The following is a 20,438-nucleotide window of genomic DNA, read 5'->3' as shown; positions in this document are numbered from 1 at the left end:
AGGTTTTTAAAATTCACTTTTCTAGGATTGAGGCCAGCAACAGCGACCTATTCGATGTGCTGGGGATGTCAGTGCTCTGGGAATTTCGACGGGAACCCAAACTGGTGCTCTGGTGAAGATGGCAGGTTGATAAGACACGAGCATCTCATCCTGCTTCTCTCCCGGGAAGCCCCTGACGGAGACAAAGGCAACAGAACCTGGGAAACTGGGAAGCCGACAGACAGGGCTGAGTGGCTAGATACTTCAGAGTAGAGAGGACTCTACCCTAGGCTGTCACGGGAGAGAGCTAAGCTCCATTAAGACCAACTTCACAGAATCTGCAAAAAGACTGGAAAATGGTATCCTTTGGCCAGGAGAGAAAAGGGTGAAAATTATACAAGGGAGCCACTGAAAGACGCTAAAGCAGCAGTGAGACTCCCCACTCCCCCACCTCACTATCCCCACAAGACAATCAGTCAACCTGTCATTCACAGGGGCAGCTCCTGGGCTCCAGGCAGAACTTCCGATTCTGTATTTTTATAAATATAGAATATATATATATAAATACATAAGATATTCTACACTTTTTAGAAACAACCCAAGTGATTCCCTACAGGCGTTCTACATGCTGTAATGTGAGAAAGAGTGATGGCATATTGGCATCCCACACTTCTGTCTGCCCCGATGGACAGTGGGCTTCATAGAAGGCAAGGAGGGGGACAACATCAAGGTGGACAGGGCAAAAATTCTGCTGGAGGAATCTAAGTAAACAAGAGGCAGGTCTGTCCACAGCAACTGAGGAGCCCAGCGTATGGAAGTGAGAAGTCATGGCAAGCACAAAGGGTCTAACGGAGCTCAAACAGGGCCTGAAAACAGGACTCAAGGGTTAGGGTCTATCTTCTGGACAAGAGGACAAGCAGAAACCAGTGATATATCTTTTAAAAAGTTACTTTTTTTAAAAAAAAGTGGACCATTTTAAAAGTTTTTATGGAATTATTACAGTACTGCTTCTGTTTTTTATGTTTTGGTCTGGTTTCTGGCCACAAAGCATGTAGGATCTTAGCTCCCCAACTAGGGATTGAACCTGAGCCCCCTGCATTGGAAGGTGAAGTCTTAACCAGTGGACTGCCAGGGAAATCCCACCACTCATGATTTTAAACAGAGAGGAGATGGGATGAAAACAGTCTTAAAGGATCCAGGAATTTGCTGAAAAGAATTACATAAACCGCAGCAAGTGATGATCTATTCTGTTATTATAACTAACTCTGAAATGGAAACCTGTTAAAGACACAGTTCCGCCTGCAGTTACGGGGGCGCCTTGACGAGGGTCTCACGGTTTATCCAGGCTTCCAGCAACAAGGTGAAAGCACAGACCTCCAGGTGCCTTGCCATGTTTAGCCACTAGATGGCACTGCTTACCCTTTTTTTAATAGGATGGCTGCCAACTAGCAAACCAAAGATTTAGGAGAGTTTAATACAGAGACCTTCCCTACAATCCCCATGGTAACCTCCTGGGAGAGGAAGCAGCCACGGTGGTCAGCCCGATATAGAGGGCAGTGAGGGAAGATGACTTCTGAGTGCCCAGGGATCTCCCTGTTCTGAGGTGAGAAGGAGCCTGGCCACAGAGCAGAGTCCCCAAGGGCAGGGCACTGCCCTTGGCCACCCAGGGTGCAGCCTCAAAGGTCCTCTCCTGAAGCAGGTGCCCCGGGTCAGCGCTGGGGCCATACTTACCAGGCGAGGGGCAGGCCTCCTCGTCCGAGCCGTCTATACAGTCTCGATAGCCGTCGCACACCCAGCTGTCCATCACGCAGGCCCCACCGCTGCAGCGGTAGTAATTGGGCAGACACGTGGAGGGCTCGGGAGTTGGGGAGGGAAGAACATGTGAATCTGAGGAAAACACCAAACAAGGAAACCCAAGATGTTACAGGAAGCTTGGGCTCAGACCCCGACGTGTCCCAGACCAGTATGATGTCCCAGGTTTAGCTGCACAGCTGGGGGGTAGTGGGGTGGGGGGCTGTGTGCCAGGACTGTTCTGAGCAGTGGCTCATCTAAAAATCACTTATCGAGGGGTGTCAGGACACACTGTTCCCTTCCCTTCCATGGAGCAGATTCACCTTACCTATTATACTTGCCTTGGGCTAGTATTCAGATGTGTTTGCTTTTGCAGGGCCTTGTGCAGGCTGGTGGAAGGAAGGGGACTTGGAAGGCACAGGGCAGATGGGAGAATTAATTCCTATCCAGGTTAAACCAGTTCTGGTTCACTCAACCCCAACCACCTCAAGAGCAGCTCAGGGACAAGAACACCAAAAAGGAAAGGGATGGTCCTGTGCGCACTCCGGTGGCCCCTCGGCGGGCATCACGTACACATGTATGCATCATGGCCCAGGCGTCACCCAGAGTGCCTGTTACAAGGCGGGACACATTGCAGGAGGGAGGCCTCGGGTGGGGTCAGGGGCTGCTGTTCTAACAAGGAGCTGTGGGTCTGCAGCCCATACTCGTGGGACCAGTCTCTCAAGTTCCCACTGTGCCCCGGAAAGAATAACCCTGGGAAAAAAGGCCAACTGTGTTGATTTCACAATGGAAGAAGAGAAAACAACTCAGTTACCCGCCCAACCCACCCACCCCAAATCACTGCCTAAGCCAGACGCTGAAGAGACAGGTGAGTTCTACATGGACTGGGCGGCGGGGCCATCCCCGACCCTCACCTCCGCAGTCCTTCTCGTCAGACCAGTCCCCGCAGTCGTTCTCCCGGTCACATTTCCACCTGTTGGGGATGCAGTGCCCGTTCTCGCACTGGAACTGGAAGTAGCGGGAGCAGGTGGGGGCCTCGGTGGGGTTTTCTGGGGGAGAACCGCAGGGTCAGTTTGTGGCCTGCACGGCATGAACAGAGGCCTCCAAGGACCCACAGGCTCCTCACCCAAGCCCCAGGGCAGCCCGCGTGACCCCCCAGAGAAGGACGAGGCAGCTTCCCGGACCGGAGGGAGATGAAGAGCTTATCCACAAACTGGAAAAAACCTTGCCTCCCTGGACCCGAGGTCATATTCCCTGACCTATGCTTCTACATCTTGCAAATGACACCCGAATGGTTTTTTTAATATTTATCCTTTTATTATTTTACTTATTTATATGTCTGCACCAGGTCTTAGTTGCAGCACATGGGATCTTATAGTTCTAATCTTATGCAAACTCTTAGTTGAGGCATGTGGGACCTTGTTCCCTGACCAGGGATGGAACCTGGACCCCCTGCACTGGGAGCACAGAGTCGTAGCCACTGGACCACCAGGGAAGTCCTGATACCCAAGTATGAATTTTGATAGTCTACTGAAGGAATGACCTAACTGTTGATGATAACCCAGCGGTAACAATTCCATCATGCTGTGACATCTGCAACATGTAGGGGGTGGAGGAAATATACTCTAAAAGTGAAGTCACTCAGTTGTGTCTGACTCTTTGTGACCCCACGGACTGTAGCCTACCAGGCTCCTCCGTCCATGGGGTTCTCCAGGCAATAGTACTGGAGTGGGTTGCCATTTCCTTCTCCAGGGGATCTTCCTGACCCAGGGATCGAAACCGGGTCTCCTGCATTGCAGGCAGACCCTTTACCCTCTGAGCCATCAGGGAAGTCCAGGCTCCTCCGTCCATGGGATTTTCTAGGCAAGAGTACTGGAGTGGGTTGCCATTTCCTTCTCCAGGGAACTTCCCGACCCAGGGATCGAACCCAGGTCCCCCACATTGTAGACAGACGCTTTCCGTCTGAGCCACCACTTGATCTTAGCCATACTCTAAAATATTTACCATAACTCCTCTACCATGTTCCCTATACACAATGTCAACTTCCCAACTGGAGAAGGAAAATAGAATAAATACACCCTAACCTCTGCTGGTAGAGAAGGAAACGGCAACCCACTCCAGTATTCTTGTCCAGAATGTCCCACGGACAGAGGAGGCTGGTGGGCTACAGTCCACAGGGTTGCTAAGAGTTGGGCATGACTCAAGTGACTAAACCAGCCAACCAATCTCTGCTAGGGGGTAGGTTCTCACTTTAAGACAATTTGTTACATGCAGATTCAAGACCTGCAAGGAATTATGGCTGAAGAGGGAGAAGGCAAAGCCCAGCACTGTGTGACCTGGAGCCTGGGATGCCCGGGGGCAGAACTGAGGTCTCCTTACCACAGTTAGCTTCGTCGGAGTCATCGCCACAGTCATCCATCCCATCACACTTCCAGATCAAACTGATGCACACTCCGTTCTGACACTGGAAGCTGAACTCGTCACACACCTTGTGGAACTCAGGGTCTCGGGCTAGGGATGGAATCAACATACGTAAGTCCAGATTACTTCCACACTGGAGAGCTCAACGTGGCACTGTTGTTTGGAAACAAGAGGGAATAACAAAGGCCCTCCACCAAGAGATGGCCCGGCTGGAGGATTCCTCGAAAGCAAGTCGAAGGCCTGCTGCTGCTGCTAAGTCACTCCAGTCATGTCCGACTCTGTGTGACCCCATAGACGGCAGCCCACCAGGCTCACTGTCCCAGGGATTCTCCAAGCAAGAACACTGAAGTGGGTTGCCATTTCCCTCTCCAATGCATGAAAATGAAAAGTGAAAGGCAAGTCGCTCAGTCGTGCCCGACTCTTTGCAACCCCATGGACTGCAGCCCACCAAGCTCCTGCATCCATGGGATTTTCCAGACAAGAGTACTGGAGTGGGGTGCCATCGCCCTCTCCTGGTCCCCAGTAACTCAGACTGCAACAACATCTACAGATAACATCTTTAAAGGGGTAATTAAGCTAACGTGAGGTCATTACATTAGGATGGAGAGGATGGCCGTCTACAAGCCAAGGAGAGGCGCCTCAGAGGAAACCAACCTGCCAACACCTTAACCTCTGATCTGCAGCCCCCAGAACTGTGATTAACCCCCTAGGCTGCAGTCCTCTGTTTGGGGAGACCGAGCAGACTGATGCAAGTCCCCACTATCATGCAGGCAGGGGAGTCCTGGGGATAGGGCTGTAGCCGTAAACGAGACAAGGACCTGCTCTCGGGCACACACAGAGGAGGCTAGCTGGGGTGGGGGGCGGGGGGGCGGGGGGGCAGGCCACAAAATAACTGCAGTGTGCAGAGTGGAGGTGAGTGGGGTACAGACACTTCGGCAAGGTAAGGGGGCCACTCCGGGGGCACAAGAAAGGCTGTGGGAGGAGGTGACATGTGGGCCAAACCGCTATCAACCTTGATCCCCCCCCCCTTGAGCTGTGCACCAACAACTAACAAGCAGGCTTCCGAAGCAACCAAGGTGAGCCTTTCTTAGAAAACACAAGTCTGGACCCTCAGTGGAGACCTGAAAACTGGATGGAGGCACGTGCCCAGGGTGGCCCACCCCGAGTCTCTCCAGCGCCCCCGACTCACAGCATCCTGCAAACTCCGGGTCCTCGTCGGAGCCATCCCGGCACTGGATGATGCCGTCACACACCATGGACTGGAAGAGGCACTGCTGGCGGTTCTTACACACAAAGTCCATGAAGCGAGTACACAGGGGCTCTGAAAGGGACCAGCGAGGGGAAGGGGCCGTGAGCCCCTGGAGCTGGGGACCTTGTGGGCCACGGCAGGACACGCTCTGACCGGACGTGCAATTCAGGAGGTAATGGGCACCACCACCAACCACAAGCTTTGAGCAAACCCTGAGCTTCAGGACCTCATTAAGCTCCCAGCACAACATGATGAGAGGTTTTACTGTCCTGCTTCCCAAACGAAGCACAAGGGACGGCAACATGATGTATTTTGCCAAGAGCACATGACTGATGAGGGTGGAGTCAAAACTGACACCCAGAGCTGCCTGACATCACAGGCCACGATCTTAGCCACTATCAACATAACACTGACTCTCGAAAATGGGGCCTGGCAAACCCCTTCTATGATGTTACCCACTGAACTGTACCTGCCACCAATTTATACGTTGAAGCCCTAATCTCCAATGTGACTGGATTTGGAGAAAGAGCAGTACTTTTCTTAATTAATTTTTTTTTTTTTTGGCTGTGCCACATGCCATGTGGGATCTTAGTTCCCCAACCAGGGACTGAACCTATGCCTCTTGCATTGGCAGCACAGAGTCTTAACCACTGGACTTCCAAGGAAGTTCCCTGATATCGCTTTAAAGAGGAAATCCAGGTTAAGGGAGGTAGATAAGGTTAAAAGGATCTATAGGAGTAGTGTCCTTCTAAGCAGCACCAGAGATGCAGGCAAAGAGGCCACGTGAGGACATGGGAAGAAGGTGGCCTTTACACCTGAATTGCCACACTAACTCATCCTTGGATCTCCAGCTTGCTTTTCCCAAGGATGAGCACCACTGACCCCAGACTACTTTTCTGGGTCCAAAGAAAACACAGCATACAAAGTCACCGTGCCTAAAACTGTTAGCTGAGTGATAATCAACAACTAGCAAAGCCAATGAAGGAGGAGAAATAAGCGTCCAATTCCAGATCACTGGTCCATTTGCAGGACATACTGCAGCTGAACAGTGATGATAGTGGACTCTGACCTAATTCCACGGTCACCCTCCACGGCCCCCTGCTTCCTCTCCTTCACCCAAGCCACACCTCTCTGCCTCCACCCCTCTCAGGGTCCGGGCAGGACCTGACGCAGGCAGGTACCAGGGGAGGAGAGGATTTAGCCCAACGTGAGGACTCACCGCAGTGCTGTTCGTCCGAGCCATCCGAGCAGTCGTGCAGACCGTCACAGTGTTTGCTGGATGGGATGCAGGTGCCGTTCGGGCAGCGGAACCCGTTACACTTCTTCTCTGGAAAGTGGTTCAAGGAGCAGCAGAATGAGGAGACAGGCAGACATTCACATCACTGCGGCGTAGATATCTATACCTATCTGTGTGTCTCCCTATGGAGGGCTACCACAATTACAGATATACACACACTCTGACCCAGAAATGTAATCTACCCACATGAGTGAAAAATAACCGAGGAACAAGCTTATTCACTGCAGCACTGTTTGTAATAGACTGAAAGCCACCTACGTATCCATCCGCAGGGGACTGTGAAATAAGCTACTGTACACAGGAACGCCAGACTGGTATAGAGAGACTGAAGAAGCACTCGGTGAACACATATCCTAGACAGACAGTTACCTGAAAAACCAAGGTACCAAAACCGTGTATGGCATGCTGCTGCTGCTGCTGCTAAGTCGCTTCAGTCGTGTCCGACTCTGTGCGACCCCATAGACGGAAGCCCACCAGGCTCCGCCATCCCTGGGATTCTCCAGGCAAGAATACTGGAGTGGGTTGCCATCTCCTTCTCCAATGCATGAAAGTGAAAAGTCAAAGTGAAGTTGCTCAGTCGTCTCCGACTCTTAGCAACCCCGTGGACTGCAGCCCACCAGGCTCCTCCGTCCATGGATTTTCCAGGCAAGAGTACTGGAGTGGGGTGCCATTGCCTTCTCCGGCATGGCATACTACATGTGTAAAAATAGGACAAGTACATGTCATATATTTAAATTTGCATGTATGCACAAAAATATTCTGAAAGGATACACAGCAAAGCGGGGAAACTGGCAGATGGGAGAAAAACATTTACTGTTTAATCTCCTTATACTTTTCCATTGTGAACCATGTGAATGCGTTATCTACTCAAAACATTTTTTTTATGAAAAGTAAAACGAAAACACCAATTGGATGGAAAAAAAGAGGACTTGAACCCTGATATTATAGGCCCTGGGGTTTTTAAGCTCTCTTACATCACTCATCATTTTATTTCTTCAGGAATTCTAAACCAAAGCCCTTTTGAAGAACCTTTACCACATAAATGTTAAGAATCTTAGGTTTTGCAGTTAGTGTAGAACTCTTAGTACTAGGTCATCCATTCTCCTGCACAGAACGCAACTGCCAGACATTTGGCTCAAGAATCACTTCTAGTAGGTCAGTTGTAAACCCAACTCTTGGCAGAGTAGCTTCAGGAGGATCAGGGATAAGGCAAGAAAATGTGTTTTAATCCTGTAAAAAGTTTTATCATCACCAGGACACTGTTCAAAGGACGTCAAAACAGAAACAGTGAACGAGTGCCACGAGATGCGGAGACAGACTTCAGCATAGGAAGGTTTTTCAAAAGTATAAAATTTAAATTGTACAAGACAAGTTATCACCCACTCAAGTCAAAAGATAAAAATCAAGAGAGGCTTAGGGAAACATCCAATATGTTACTAATAGAGATCCTTTTGGTATAATCACTTGGAAATAAAATCTGGAAACAACAAGAATCATGGAAATGGATCAGAACCTGTAAGCCAGCACTTCCATATGGAGGGATATACCCCCAGGAAGCAGTATCTCAAGGGAAATCTAAGCCTTCATGTCCAAGGACACGAACAGTTTTTACGACACATGACAGGGCAAAACGGACATTACCCCGCCAGGGAGCGACTAAGTAAACTACGTCACAGCAATAACACAAAGAGGTTGGGCATCTGCCCTGAAACTGCTAATACAGCTAATACCCCGGAAAATACAGACATAGGGAAACAGCTTTAACACTGTGCCATGAAAAGAGCAGAACACACAGCAGCATGCAGACGACGACTGCAGGTCCACCAAAATTAGGGATGTGAGGTATGGAATAATAGGAGACATGGATATTGGTCTCTGCCCTTGGTTTCTGGCATAAGGCTCCTAATGAATAAATGTGCTCAGTCACTTAGTCGTGTCTGACTCTGTGGACCCACTGACGTGGCCTGTCAGGCTCCTCTACCTATGGAATTTTCCAGGCAAGGATACTGGTATGGGTTGCCATTCCTTCTCCAGGGGTTCTTTGTGACCCAGGGATTGAACCCACATCTCCTGGTTGGTAGGTGGGTTTTTTACTGCTGAGCCACCAAGGAAGCGTAGGATTAACATGTACACACTAATGTATATAAAACAGATAACTAAAAGGGACCTACTGTATAGCACAAGAAATTATACTCCAAATTCTGGAATAACCAGTATGGAGAAAGAATCTGAAAAAGAATGCATATGTGTATACGTATCACCAAATCAAGCTTCCCTGGTGGCTCAGTGGTAAAGAATCCACCTTCCAAGCAGGAGACATGGATTCGATCCCTGGGTTGGGAAGAACTCCTGGAGAATGGCAGCCCATTCCAGTGTTCTTGCCTGGAAAATCCCATGAACAGAGGAGCCTGATGGGCTACAGTCCATGGAGTTGAAAAGAGCTGGACACGACTTAGTGACTAAACAATGACAAAACAGAATCACTTTGCTGTACACCTCAATCTAACACAACAATGTAAGTCAGCTATACTCCAATGTAAAATATATATTTAATTTGGTGTGAAAAGGCATTTTATATATTATGTTTGTGTGGTAGCTATTTTATGCTTAATTTCCATTAACTATCTCAGAATCCTTTAAATCGACTACACTGAAAAAGTTCTGGCTTATGAGTATGGGTATCCATTTTCCCAAGGGACCATCACAGCAACCTCTCAGCTGTAAAGTATGCCATCTACACAGAAACTGTTGGCTAATTTCTGGCAGAACACTGGTAATGTGACCCTATTTAGTGTTCCGGGTGGGTTAGTGGGTTTCCCATTTCTTTTCTTGTTTTTATGGAAGCAACCTGCTTGCACAAGAATTAAAATTACAGGACTTTCTGATGGCTCAGGGATAAAGAATCCACCTGCCAATGCAGGGGACACGGGTCCGATCCCTGGGCCGGGAAGATTCCTCAGGACGACTACGCCTGTGTGTGCCACAACTACTAGAGTCCACGGGCAGCAACTATGGAAACCCACACACCTAAAGCCTGTGCTCCAGAAAACAAAAGAAGCCACTGCAATGAGACGCCCACGCACCACAATAAAGAGCAGCCCCTGCTCACCGCAACCAGAGAAAGGCTGTGAAAAGCAATCGAAGACCCAGTGCAGCCAAAAGTAAATGAATAAACAATAATAATAAATAATTAGAATCACATAGCCCAGGCCTACACGTCAAACAGCAGTGCCACACAGCAAGGGCAAGCTCACTAGCGTGCACCAGGCACAGTGGGGACTCTGGTTCATCTCCTGGTCCATCCGTCGCCCCTCCTCCCAAACAGCAGGCATGGGAGACGTGCGGGTTGGGGCCAAAGCACCTGCACTCACCACAGCTGACCGGATCCTCGTCAGAGCCGTCCTGGCAATCCATGTCACCATCACACGCCCAGCGCTGGGGGATGCAGTGCCCGTTCTGACACTGGAAGTTGGAGGCCTCACAGGTGTGATAGATGGCTGCCAACGAAACAGGAGAGAAAAATGGTCAAAGCCTCCTTCACCTCCGCAGCCCCATCACCCTCAGCAGCCGACTGCAAAGGAGGTGCGTTCTAACAGGTGTGACACTGAAAAGGCAGAATGCAGCCTCCTGAAGGGCATCAGCTCGAGCCTCGGGGTTCATCAGTGTCACACAAGCACAGACGTGCACGTTCAAAACTCAGTCACTTTCACAGCAACCTATGGGGTCAGGACTACTCCCCACTTATAGATGAGAACGAGGTTTAGGACTCTCAGACGGTCACTGAGAGTAACAAAGATAATGAAGTAATAGCACCAGGGCTGCCCAAGCCCAAAGCCTGTGCTTTCTCCAGTCCACCTGGCTACTTAATCTTCTCACTCCTCCAGACTCTGCTGGACAAGAACAGGTGGAGGGTGCTCGGGGCTCTGGGTCCTAGACCTGCTCCCGACGATGAAGGGACCTTGATGTCATCATCTGCACTGATATCTAAAGAGCCCTATAAGTTGTGAAAGGACCTGATTTTATAATTCTAAATGAATTGCCCAATTTCATAAACAGAAAACCTCCAGTCCAAAGATGCATCTAAAATCACAAAGAAAGCAGGCCCAGAAACGTAGAACTCCTTAACTTTCTGGAAAGCCAAGAGTGACGTCTACCAGCTAATACTACATGGCATCCTCTACAATCATTAAAGGAAAAAAAAATTAAAATGCCAGGGAACTAGTCATTGTTATAACTGAACAGGCTCATTTGCATACACAGGCTGAGGCCACCTGGAAGTCATTTAGAAAATGTCAAAACTTCAGTCAGAGACTATTTCAGATGCATAATATCTGCCTGCAACCCAAGCAACGCTACTGGCCGCCTTCTCCAGCGGATTTCCGTTCCCTCCTCTGATGCAGAGAGCAATTTGTGTCTGTTCACTGCTGAATGCAAGCCAGGGCTGGCCTTGTTTGCAACCAGCATGAAATAACATAACCAAGACAGATGGGCTCTCTTGGTTGAACCGAGTGGACCAGGTGTCCTTGTGATAGGAGCAGGCAAAAGAAACAAAAGTGGGTTGTTGAGTGCAAACCACAGTTACCTGTTCAGCTGAGATGGTTGGTAATAAGTGACTCAAGAGTTGGGAAAATGGGCTTCCAATGCCCTCTAGAATTGCTACTGCATTTGAGGCTATTTTGGGCAATAGTCTGAAATACAAAGCCCCTGATTTTTCAAACCACTTTACAACAAAAAGTGGTCCATTGTCTGTTGGCTTCTCAAAGACCAATGCTATGTCCAGTCACATGCAAATACATCTACTGGAAGTTTCAGTATTTTACAATATTGGCAGTCAGGATCCATTAAATATCTTTTTAAAATATACTTGTCTCTGATAAGAAAAATAAATGTGTCCCTGCATGTTAGATGAGCTTTGCCCCAGTAACAGCCATTGCCTGGAATACTTCTGATTTATTGGTTTTACAAATCTGATAGCTCTTTAAAAAATTCCTCACCAAAGCCTTACTCGCTATCATAAAAGATACTGTCACCTAAACCACTGCCACACTGAAATACTATTATTCAGCCTATGGATTTCAATTGAAAACAATTTCATAGTGCTAATGGAGTTTCCAAGTGGACAACGCTGAAGGGCATGTTTGACATCTCCAGATTCTATCACTGATGTTGAGCTGAGAAAGACTAATTAATTTGCACAATTTCATTCAAATGGCCAGGAAGGGCTGGAATGCTTAACATAGTCTCTTTTTCTGTCTTCTGAGTAACTTACTAGCTCTCTGACATTCAGTGTCTGATGAATGATCTATGTTCAGTTGATAATATTTAACTGTAAGGATGAAAGAGATGGACTTTAAAATAGACTAAAGAATTTGAGGCAGATAAAAAAGAATCCTTTGCATAGCAGGGTCCATCATGACTCTAAGAATAGAAGGGCTACTGGGGCAAATGATCATGAAATTAGAATATCAGAGTTTCTAATAAAGGCCATTATCCTCTGGCTTACCCTGACATGAACACACCTGATTCAGCAATACCCTCTGTGACACCTGATCAAAAACATTAGCCAATAAAAGCGGGGCAGAAGAGATGAGTTAATTACTGTGACAAGAAAAGCACTGCCTCATTATAAAACACTGGACTCTTAGAAAATGAAGGAGGAAAAAAATGTCAGTATCAACACAACTTGAATGATTAATAATGTAAAAAATAACACAAAGCATAAAGGACAGTAAAAAATAAAAGGCAAATCTGAAAAAGAACCAGTTAGAAATTCTAGATATAAAAAATATAGTCATGGAAATAAAAACAGCTCAGTGGATGTGTGAAATAGGAGATTAGATTCAGCTGAAAAGAGGACTGTTGAACAGGAAGAGAAATCTGAGGAAGTAACTCAGAGTCATAAGGAGACAGAAAATCTAAAAACCAAAGGCATAAATATCAGGATGAGAAAGTCCAGCAAATGGCTGATAGCTGCTGCTAACGACAAGAGAAGACAAAGTAACAAATAGACACAGCAGAAAAGAGAGTTGGCTGCAGCTTCCTAGAACTGATGAAAAACACAAATCCTCAGATTTTAGAAGGACGACAAACAGGATAAATAAAAATAATTTCATGCCTAGGTAGGTGAAACTGAGTAGCAAACAAAATATTAAAAAAACCTAAAGGCAACTAGAGAGAAAAGAACGTCAGTTATTACTGGAACAGATAATCTGGCAGGAGAATTGAAATCAGCACAAAAGAGGCCAGAAAGGAATGGATTAATTCCACCAAAATACTGAGGGGAAATTACTACAAATCTAGAAAACCAGATGCATCAATTTCAGTGTTGAGAATGAAAGAAAGACATGGTTACAGAAACAAAACTTTTAAGCTTACGACTCATAGGCTCTGCTACGAAACGCTGAAGGATGAGCACAGAAAAGCAGCAGTAAACACAGGAAGGTGAAGTGACAGGCGGGTAGGCACCTACAAATAAGTTTGGTTACTAAACGATAATAACGATGCCTGATCTTAGGATTTTTACATGTAAAATTAAACTATGAAGTATTTCGTGGTTTTACTTTGGGGGGGGGCGATGGGGGCCATGCCATGCAGCATGTTGTGTTTCTAGTTCCCCAACTAGGGATTGAGCCCGAGCTCCCTGCATTGGAAAGGTGGAGTCTCAACCACTGGACCAACCTCCAGGGAAGTCCTCGTGTTTTAAAATACTAAATATATACTGAGTTTGTCAACACTGACATTATGGGCAGAGACTGGAATCAAGGCAGGTCCAGGAGAGGGGAAAGATATTAGGAATATGCATAAGATGTCTAGGGCAACAGCTAAAAAAAACAGAAATGAAATGTTTAAGTTCCAAATCAACGCAGGGGGGAATAAAAGGCTCAAATCTATGGAAAGCAAAACAAGGGAGCGGAAGAGCCACGAAAAGGCCCAGTACAGACCATGCATGAGAGCTGAAGCCCACAGGAAGTCAGCAGGCCCTGACCCATTTCTTCGGCTCTGCAGGTGACTTAACTTACTAGGCCAGGAAACGAAGCGACCACACAATGAGAGCACATACTACCTCCAACTAATCTACGGATGAAGATGGAAAATCGCTTTTAAAAAGGTTTGGAAACACAGCCATTGGAACAAGGCTGCAGTGGCCGTGTAGGCACTCTACATTTCCCCATGCAGTCCTGCCAGAGGAAACCAGAGATAAAACCAGGGTCAGTGACAAGCCTACCCACAGAAATGAAGTTCTTAATTCACTGTGGAAGACCGGCTCATGCAGCTGAAACACAAGCTTGACTAATGTGGTTGTGCTAATAATATGTCCAGTCATCATGAAACTTACAAATGGAAATGCCCAGAGGCACCCTTCTAATTTATCAATCAATGATCCACCCAAACCCAAAGCTTCCACACAGCCCTTGTGTGCTTTCTGGGCTGATGGCGGTTCCTTCCGAGACCTTGTTTATCCCTCCTTCTGCAAGCCAGGCTTTCAGAGAAAGTAATACCTGCAGTCTTTCCAGAAGCAGAGGGGCACACAACAAGACTGTGCCAGAGAGGACACAGGGATGGGGAGTTTACGAGGTGGGCAGGAATCTGGTAACATCACAGATCACCCAGTGTGATATATTTGGCCTTTGAGTAGGTCCATTTATTCCTTAAAGCCACATAAAGTGAAGTGAAGTCACTCAGTCGTGTCTGACTCTTTGCAACCCCACAGACTGTAACCTATCAGGCTCCTCTGTCCATGGGATTTTCCAGGCAAGAGTGCTGGAGTGGATTGCCATTTCCTTCTCCAGGGGATCTTCACGACCCAGGAATTGAACCCGGGTCTCCCTCACTGCAGGCAGACGCTTTACCGTCTGAGCCATAAGGTCACCTCTAAAATAAAACAGAGTTTACAGTTGTGTCAAATTACCCAATCAACAAAGGTTCTCTGAACTGGGCATTGGGAGAACATAAAGGAGTAAAAGATCATTTCTGTCCTTCACAAACCAAATCTAAACCAAAGCAGACCACAAGAGTAGGATATAATAGCAGATCTACTTTTTTCTTTTTTGCTTTTAGAAATTAGGAAGCATGCTCTGAGACCCCGGCTGCCGGACAGTGTAGGAACTGCCAGGATACTGCTGAGGTAAGGACAATTAAGATATGGGAATGAGGCACTTCCCTGGTGGGCCAGTGATTAGGACTTTGCCTTATAATACAGCGGGTGCAGGATTGTTCCCTGGTCAGGGAGCTAGGATCCCATGTGGCCAAAAAACCAAAACATGGGACAGAAGCAGTGTTGTAGCAGATTTCATAAAGACTTTAAAAAAACAACAAAAAAATCTTTAAGAAAAAAAAAAGGAATGAAAAGTGATTTAATTCACAAGCGTGAAGATCCATTAACAATAGATGGCAAAAGGAAGCCTAAAATACCAGATCTGCCCTCACTTGCCACAAAAGGGTGAAAGGAAACATCATTATCCCCATCACTGGTGGGATTTAAGGTAGACTTGAGCAACAATTTCTAAAGGAGGGTGCAGAGAAAATTTACTCATCAGCTAGTAGGATTTGTTTTTCCGCCTCTACAACTGCCCCAACTCCTTGCTCTCCCCGACTCCATCATAATGTACATGCCCTTGTTTGTTCATTCATTCATTCACAAAAAATAGAGGCGTGAACATGAGTGAACCTAACACCAGCAGAAGAATTAGAATCTCAGACCACTCAGCCTTCTTCTCAGTCTCCTGCTGTCTCCAACTTTATCTTTAATGAAATCTTACCCCAAACAGGTGCAAGCACAATTTAAGTTTTCACTGTTTAGGGAACATCTTGATGCTTCATTCCCAAAACATGAGCTAGTTTCCTGCTCCTCAAGGTATGGTCCCCAGACCAGGGGCCAGTCTGTAAACTCTTTGCTACTGTTCCTAGGAAAATAAACTTAAGCCAAAATGTAAAACAACTGTATCACTCATGACATTGCTCAGTTAATATTCTTCCATAGCAAGACTTTCTCAATGAAGGAAGCAAAGAGCTAGTAACATTTTGGCACAAGGTGATCACAGACCAGCTCTTAGTTTCTAAGGTCCATTTCTTAGAGACCTGATTCTGTGATCCTGAAGGGCGGTAATGCTACCCACTATATGAACAGGTTAAGGGTAGCTCAGGGAGTCCAGGAAATACTGACCAGTACAGTTGGCTTCATCAGACCAGTCCCTGCAGTCGTTGTCCCCATCGCACACCCAGGAGGAGCGGATGCACATGCCAGAGCTGCAGCTGTATTCGTCACCCCGACACTGGTGCATTTCTGCAGGTGAGACCACAAGCAAGGATGTGAGCGCAAAAGCTTGCTCAGAATTCTGTCTCTGATGTCAGGGCTCCTGGTAGTTAGAGATGCACCCAATATCCCCATCATCACTGATGATCCAGAATGCACAGAGGAAGACTTAAACCAGGGATGGAAAATCATGAGGAATGGTGCCCAAGTAGAGTTGGCCCTCTGGACCTGTAGGTTGTGCATCCATGGATTAAACCAACCATGTACCGTATACTTCCCAGGTAGCTGAGTGATAAAGCATCTGCCTGCCCAACAGGAGACTCACGTTCAGTCCCTGGATTGGGAAGATGCCCTGGAGTAGGAAATGGCAACCCACTCCAGTATTCTTGCCAGGAAAATCCCATGGACCGAGAAGCCTGGCAGGTACAGTCCATGGTGCCACAAAGAGTCAGATTCGATCTAGTGACTAAACAACAAACAACAGCATTGGGTACTACGTTTATGATCCATGGCTGGGTGAATCTGTGGACGCAGAATCCGTGGACATGGAGGGCCTTGAGCACCATGGATTTCGGAACCTGTGGTGGGTCCTGGCACTGATGCCCTGTGGATACCCAGGGACAACGGTAGTGCACTGTGAATGGGGCACAGGTGTGCGGAGATCCTGACACCTCACACTCAAGGCCTCTAGGCCACAAAGGTATTGTCCATTTATCTTGGTACACCTTACAAATATTTTCTATGCTTCCCTTGATGGGCAGAAGGTTGGGGAAGCAACGCTCTGGTTGCCCAGAAAGCCACAATTTCAGAAGACTTCCAGAGACAAAGCCTGTGGTTTCAGAAAAGGAGTGATGAGAACCTCAAAAGTGCAGATCAGTGTGAGGTGCTCAGGTCAGGAAAATTAAGGCCAGTGCTGAGCTCTCTGAATGGAGAGGCTGGGGACTGTCCATGAGCAGAGCTCCAGGGATGCTGGCCGGTAGGCTGTCTCAGGAAGGGTGGGGGCTGGAGGCAAATGAACCCGGGCAGCCTGACCAAGACAGGAAAGGCGGCTCTACTGGCAGAATCTTATGTAGACCCTGGGGACAGCAGCAACACAGGACTTTCCCGTGGAACTGCAGAGTCCAGGAAAACGGGAGTAGCCAGGACGACTAGGGTCCCAGGGTGGCGGCCTCAGTGAGAGAGGCTGATGGTGAACTGGGGAAGCAGATATTCACGGGGATACAGTCTGAAGACTCTCAGAGAGGACCTGGATCTGAGGGGACCACCTGAGACCCCAAGGTGGATTCAGGATGCACCAGCATGAATAGGCCACAAGCAGAGACTCTGAGGGACAGATACTGTTTAATGGTCAAATGTGTGTCCAGTGACAGGCTGAGAGGACACCTGATAAATGGGTGACCACGTGCTGATTCCTCCTTGAGAGCAAAGCCGGCCACACAGCTGGGCCCTCTGAGTGCAGACGGGACAAGGGAAGGATAAAGGGAAGGGTGTGAACCCCAAGGACTGTTTCCTGGAACTTTGTGTTTTACAAAAATGAAGGAAAACGATATAACCACCCCCAAAAAAACTGCTCTGAGGGTTCCCCTTATTTCAGTCCTGGTGAGTCAAACCCCTGCCCGTGGTAACTCAGGCCCCATCTGGAAGCACAGGCCCAGCTGGACCGGACGTGCCCCTGTAGACAGACAGGGACCCAACGGGGCCTTGCTGGCCCTTCATAGCAGTGGGGTCAGCATCTGGGCCCAGGCTGGCCCCCCTCCAGGCTGGGGCACTCTGTTACCTCCCACAGTGATTAGCAGCTACAGGCTTGGAACCAGAGCCTGTCAACTAAGACAGGCCTCCTACAACCGACAGGAGAGGAGTATGCAACAAGAATTCCAATTCCCTTTTCTGACACAAACTAACAGTATCCCCCGAACAAGCCCCCTGACCTCCGTGGACCGCCGTCATTTCACCTGGAAATCAAAGGACTGAAGTAGAGAATCCCACCACTGCTTCAGTTCCAACACACTATTTTCCTAAAAAAAATTTCCATCCAGAAAACAGGTGCTTAAATAATGTTTGTGCCATCTGCTGAGGGTTTCCTGAATTACATGAGTTTTTAAAAAAAAGGATTCACAAAGGTATAGCTCTGGGTCTACACGAGGCTCATCTCACAGCCACCCAGAAATGTGGGCTAAGGCTGTAGAGCCGTCAGTAAACACCTGAATTCATTTAGGACTCTTGCCTAGTCTTACACACGTGTGCACAGCAGCACTGCAGAATGAAGTTCTATCCCCTTATGAATGAATCACTCCTACCATGTGTATGGAGCTGTCCGTGCAGCTGACATTACAAATCCCACAATGATGTTCAGAAACCCTCCCTTTCCAACCCTCCCCGTGAACAAGAGCATGGCCCCTTCTGAACGTCAGGCCCCCTTACCACAGTGACTTTCATCGCTATTGTCGCCACAGTCATCCTCAAGGTCACACTTGTAGGAGAGGGGGATACAGGTCCCAGACTCATGGCAGCGGAACTGGGTGTCCAGATCACAGACGGTGGTTGCTAAGATGCGAAAGAGAAACAACAGGCTCAGTAGATCCAATCAGCTCCCCCCAGACATCCCACTGGAAAGTGAAAGAAGCAGGTTTTCATTGTAATATCAATTTCAACAACAGAATTGAAACCTCAACATACAGAAAAATGTAACTGCGTGATAGCCTGAAATTTACAGCCAAGGGACATAAAGGCCTGTCCTTTCACGGACGGCTTCCAGATGTCAACGGGGCTGGGGAAAGTGAGAAGCCGTCATCTAGCTGGGAGATGGTGTGATGCGCTAGATAAGCCCCTAGGACCACCCCCACAGATGTGATGGTGTCTTTCTAAATAACTAGCAGATATACCATTATCCGGAAAACTACCATTAGGAAGCCCACTTTCACCCACAAACCTGGCCCCTCACCATACAGATGACAGAGGGAGGGTGGAAAGTCCTACAGCAGGAGCAGGGGCCTTGCAGTCAGGCGGGACTGGTTTCAAATCTTGGCTCTATTTCTTCCTTCAGAAATTAATCTTAACCTCCCTGAGCCTCCGTTTCCTCCGCAGGAAAAGGAAGATAAGGTAATGTGAGCAGGTGCTTGTGATGACAAACAAGATGAGAGATGGGGATTAATTCTACCGCCCACAATTCACTCTACCCAATCTCTCTGGGCCTCCATTCCTGCTACTGTGAAATGGAGACAATACCTACCCTCCTGGCATTATTATGAAAGTCAATAAGAAAACAACTCTGGGACCAGCGCCCATCATTAGAATGAAATACTATGGGCTCTAAACAAATGCAACTTCTCTTCCCATCCATCCTCACGCCCTTCTGCTCAGAACGTGAACATAATTTCTCCCTCTTCTCAATAGAAATGATCCAGGTTTAGGCATAAGCCATAGAACCCTGCAGAAAAGGCTTCAGGAAAGAAGGCTGCTCCCAGGAATAAAACAGAATCCTGCAAAGAAAGTGGGGGGAGGGGCGGCGGTGGCAGGAAGTGAGAAGCAGGTGGCAACCCCACAATCAGACGTCCCTGGCAGCTCTTATTTGAGGCTCCATTTCTTCTCCATAATTGAGCTCATGGTGGGAGGCAGGGGATGAATGCAAAAATGACAAGACTGCAGATTTACGTCAAAACCCCCAGTGCCTGACAATCACCCAGGGCAGGAGCCTGCCGAAGAAAAAAGAGGATCTGCCAACAGAATCCCTCCCGCACCTGCCTCTGTCTCCACGCCTCTTCTCTTCCCTGGCAGCTGACGGGAGTGGGGGGCCTTGCTTAACTTCCAGACAGCGCTGCCCAGCCATGGCCTGACCCCTCCTGTAGCCCTGCCTGGACCAGCATGCCCCTCACCTCCTCCTCGATGACAGAGACCCTCAGGAAGGCTAAGATGAGCACCGCTCTCCTGGCTCCGAGACTCCACATTTCAGCCCCTGCATCCCTCACCTCCACATCTGACTAGTCGGGACCCGAGCACATGGAATCACGAGAAAGCAGAGCAGAACTGATGCTTTCAAACTGTGGTGCTAGGAAGACTCTTGAGAGTCCCTTGGACTGCAAGGAGATCAAACTAGTCCATCCTAAAGGGAATCAGCTCTGAATATTCATTGGAAGGACTGATCCTGAAGCTGAAGCTCCAATACTTTGGCCGCCTGATGCCAACAGTGATTTACTGGAAAAGACCCTGATGCTGGGAAAGATTGAGGATAAGAGGAAAAGGGGACGACAGAGGACAAGATGGCTGGATGGCATCATTGACTCAATGGACAGGAGTTTGAGCAAATTCCAGGTGACAGTGAAGGACAGGAAGGCCTGGGGTGCTGCAGCCCATGGGGTTGCAAAGAGTCCGACAAGTCTCAGGGTCTTGAGAGGGTCAATTACAGCTAACATTTGCACCAAACCAGGAGGAGGGCAGAGCTGGCTGCAAAA

At 48.0% G+C, this 20,438-nt stretch overlaps 1 protein-coding gene across 1 annotated transcript in view; it reads right to left on the bottom strand.

Annotated features, from left to right (window-relative positions):
• SORL1 (sortilin related receptor 1) overlaps window positions 1–20,438 on the bottom strand; it is a 166,267-nt gene that overhangs the window by 34,756 nt on the left and 111,073 nt on the right. Inside the window, exons 24-31 of the mRNA XM_040258233.1 lie at window positions 18,412–18,534; window positions 15,901–16,020; window positions 10,109–10,234; window positions 6,660–6,767; window positions 5,381–5,512; window positions 4,150–4,281; window positions 2,685–2,819; window positions 1,711–1,866 (exon numbers count right to left, since the gene is read on the bottom strand). Coding sequence (XP_040114167.1) covers window positions 1,711–1,866; window positions 2,685–2,819; window positions 4,150–4,281; window positions 5,381–5,512; window positions 6,660–6,767; window positions 10,109–10,234; window positions 15,901–16,020; window positions 18,412–18,534 — 1,032 coding nt within the window. The remainder of the gene's footprint in view (window positions 1–1,710; window positions 1,867–2,684; window positions 2,820–4,149; window positions 4,282–5,380; window positions 5,513–6,659; window positions 6,768–10,108; window positions 10,235–15,900; window positions 16,021–18,411; window positions 18,535–20,438) is intronic.

This window comes from Oryx dammah, unplaced genomic scaffold (assembly GCF_014754425.2).
Source record: "Oryx dammah isolate SB20612 unplaced genomic scaffold, SCBI_Odam_1.1 HiC_scaffold_17, whole genome shotgun sequence".
Lineage (NCBI taxonomy): Eukaryota > Metazoa > Chordata > Mammalia > Artiodactyla > Bovidae > Oryx > Oryx dammah.
The sequence above is the reverse complement of the archived record's forward strand: the minus strand, read 5'-3'. Positions and strand labels throughout refer to the sequence as shown.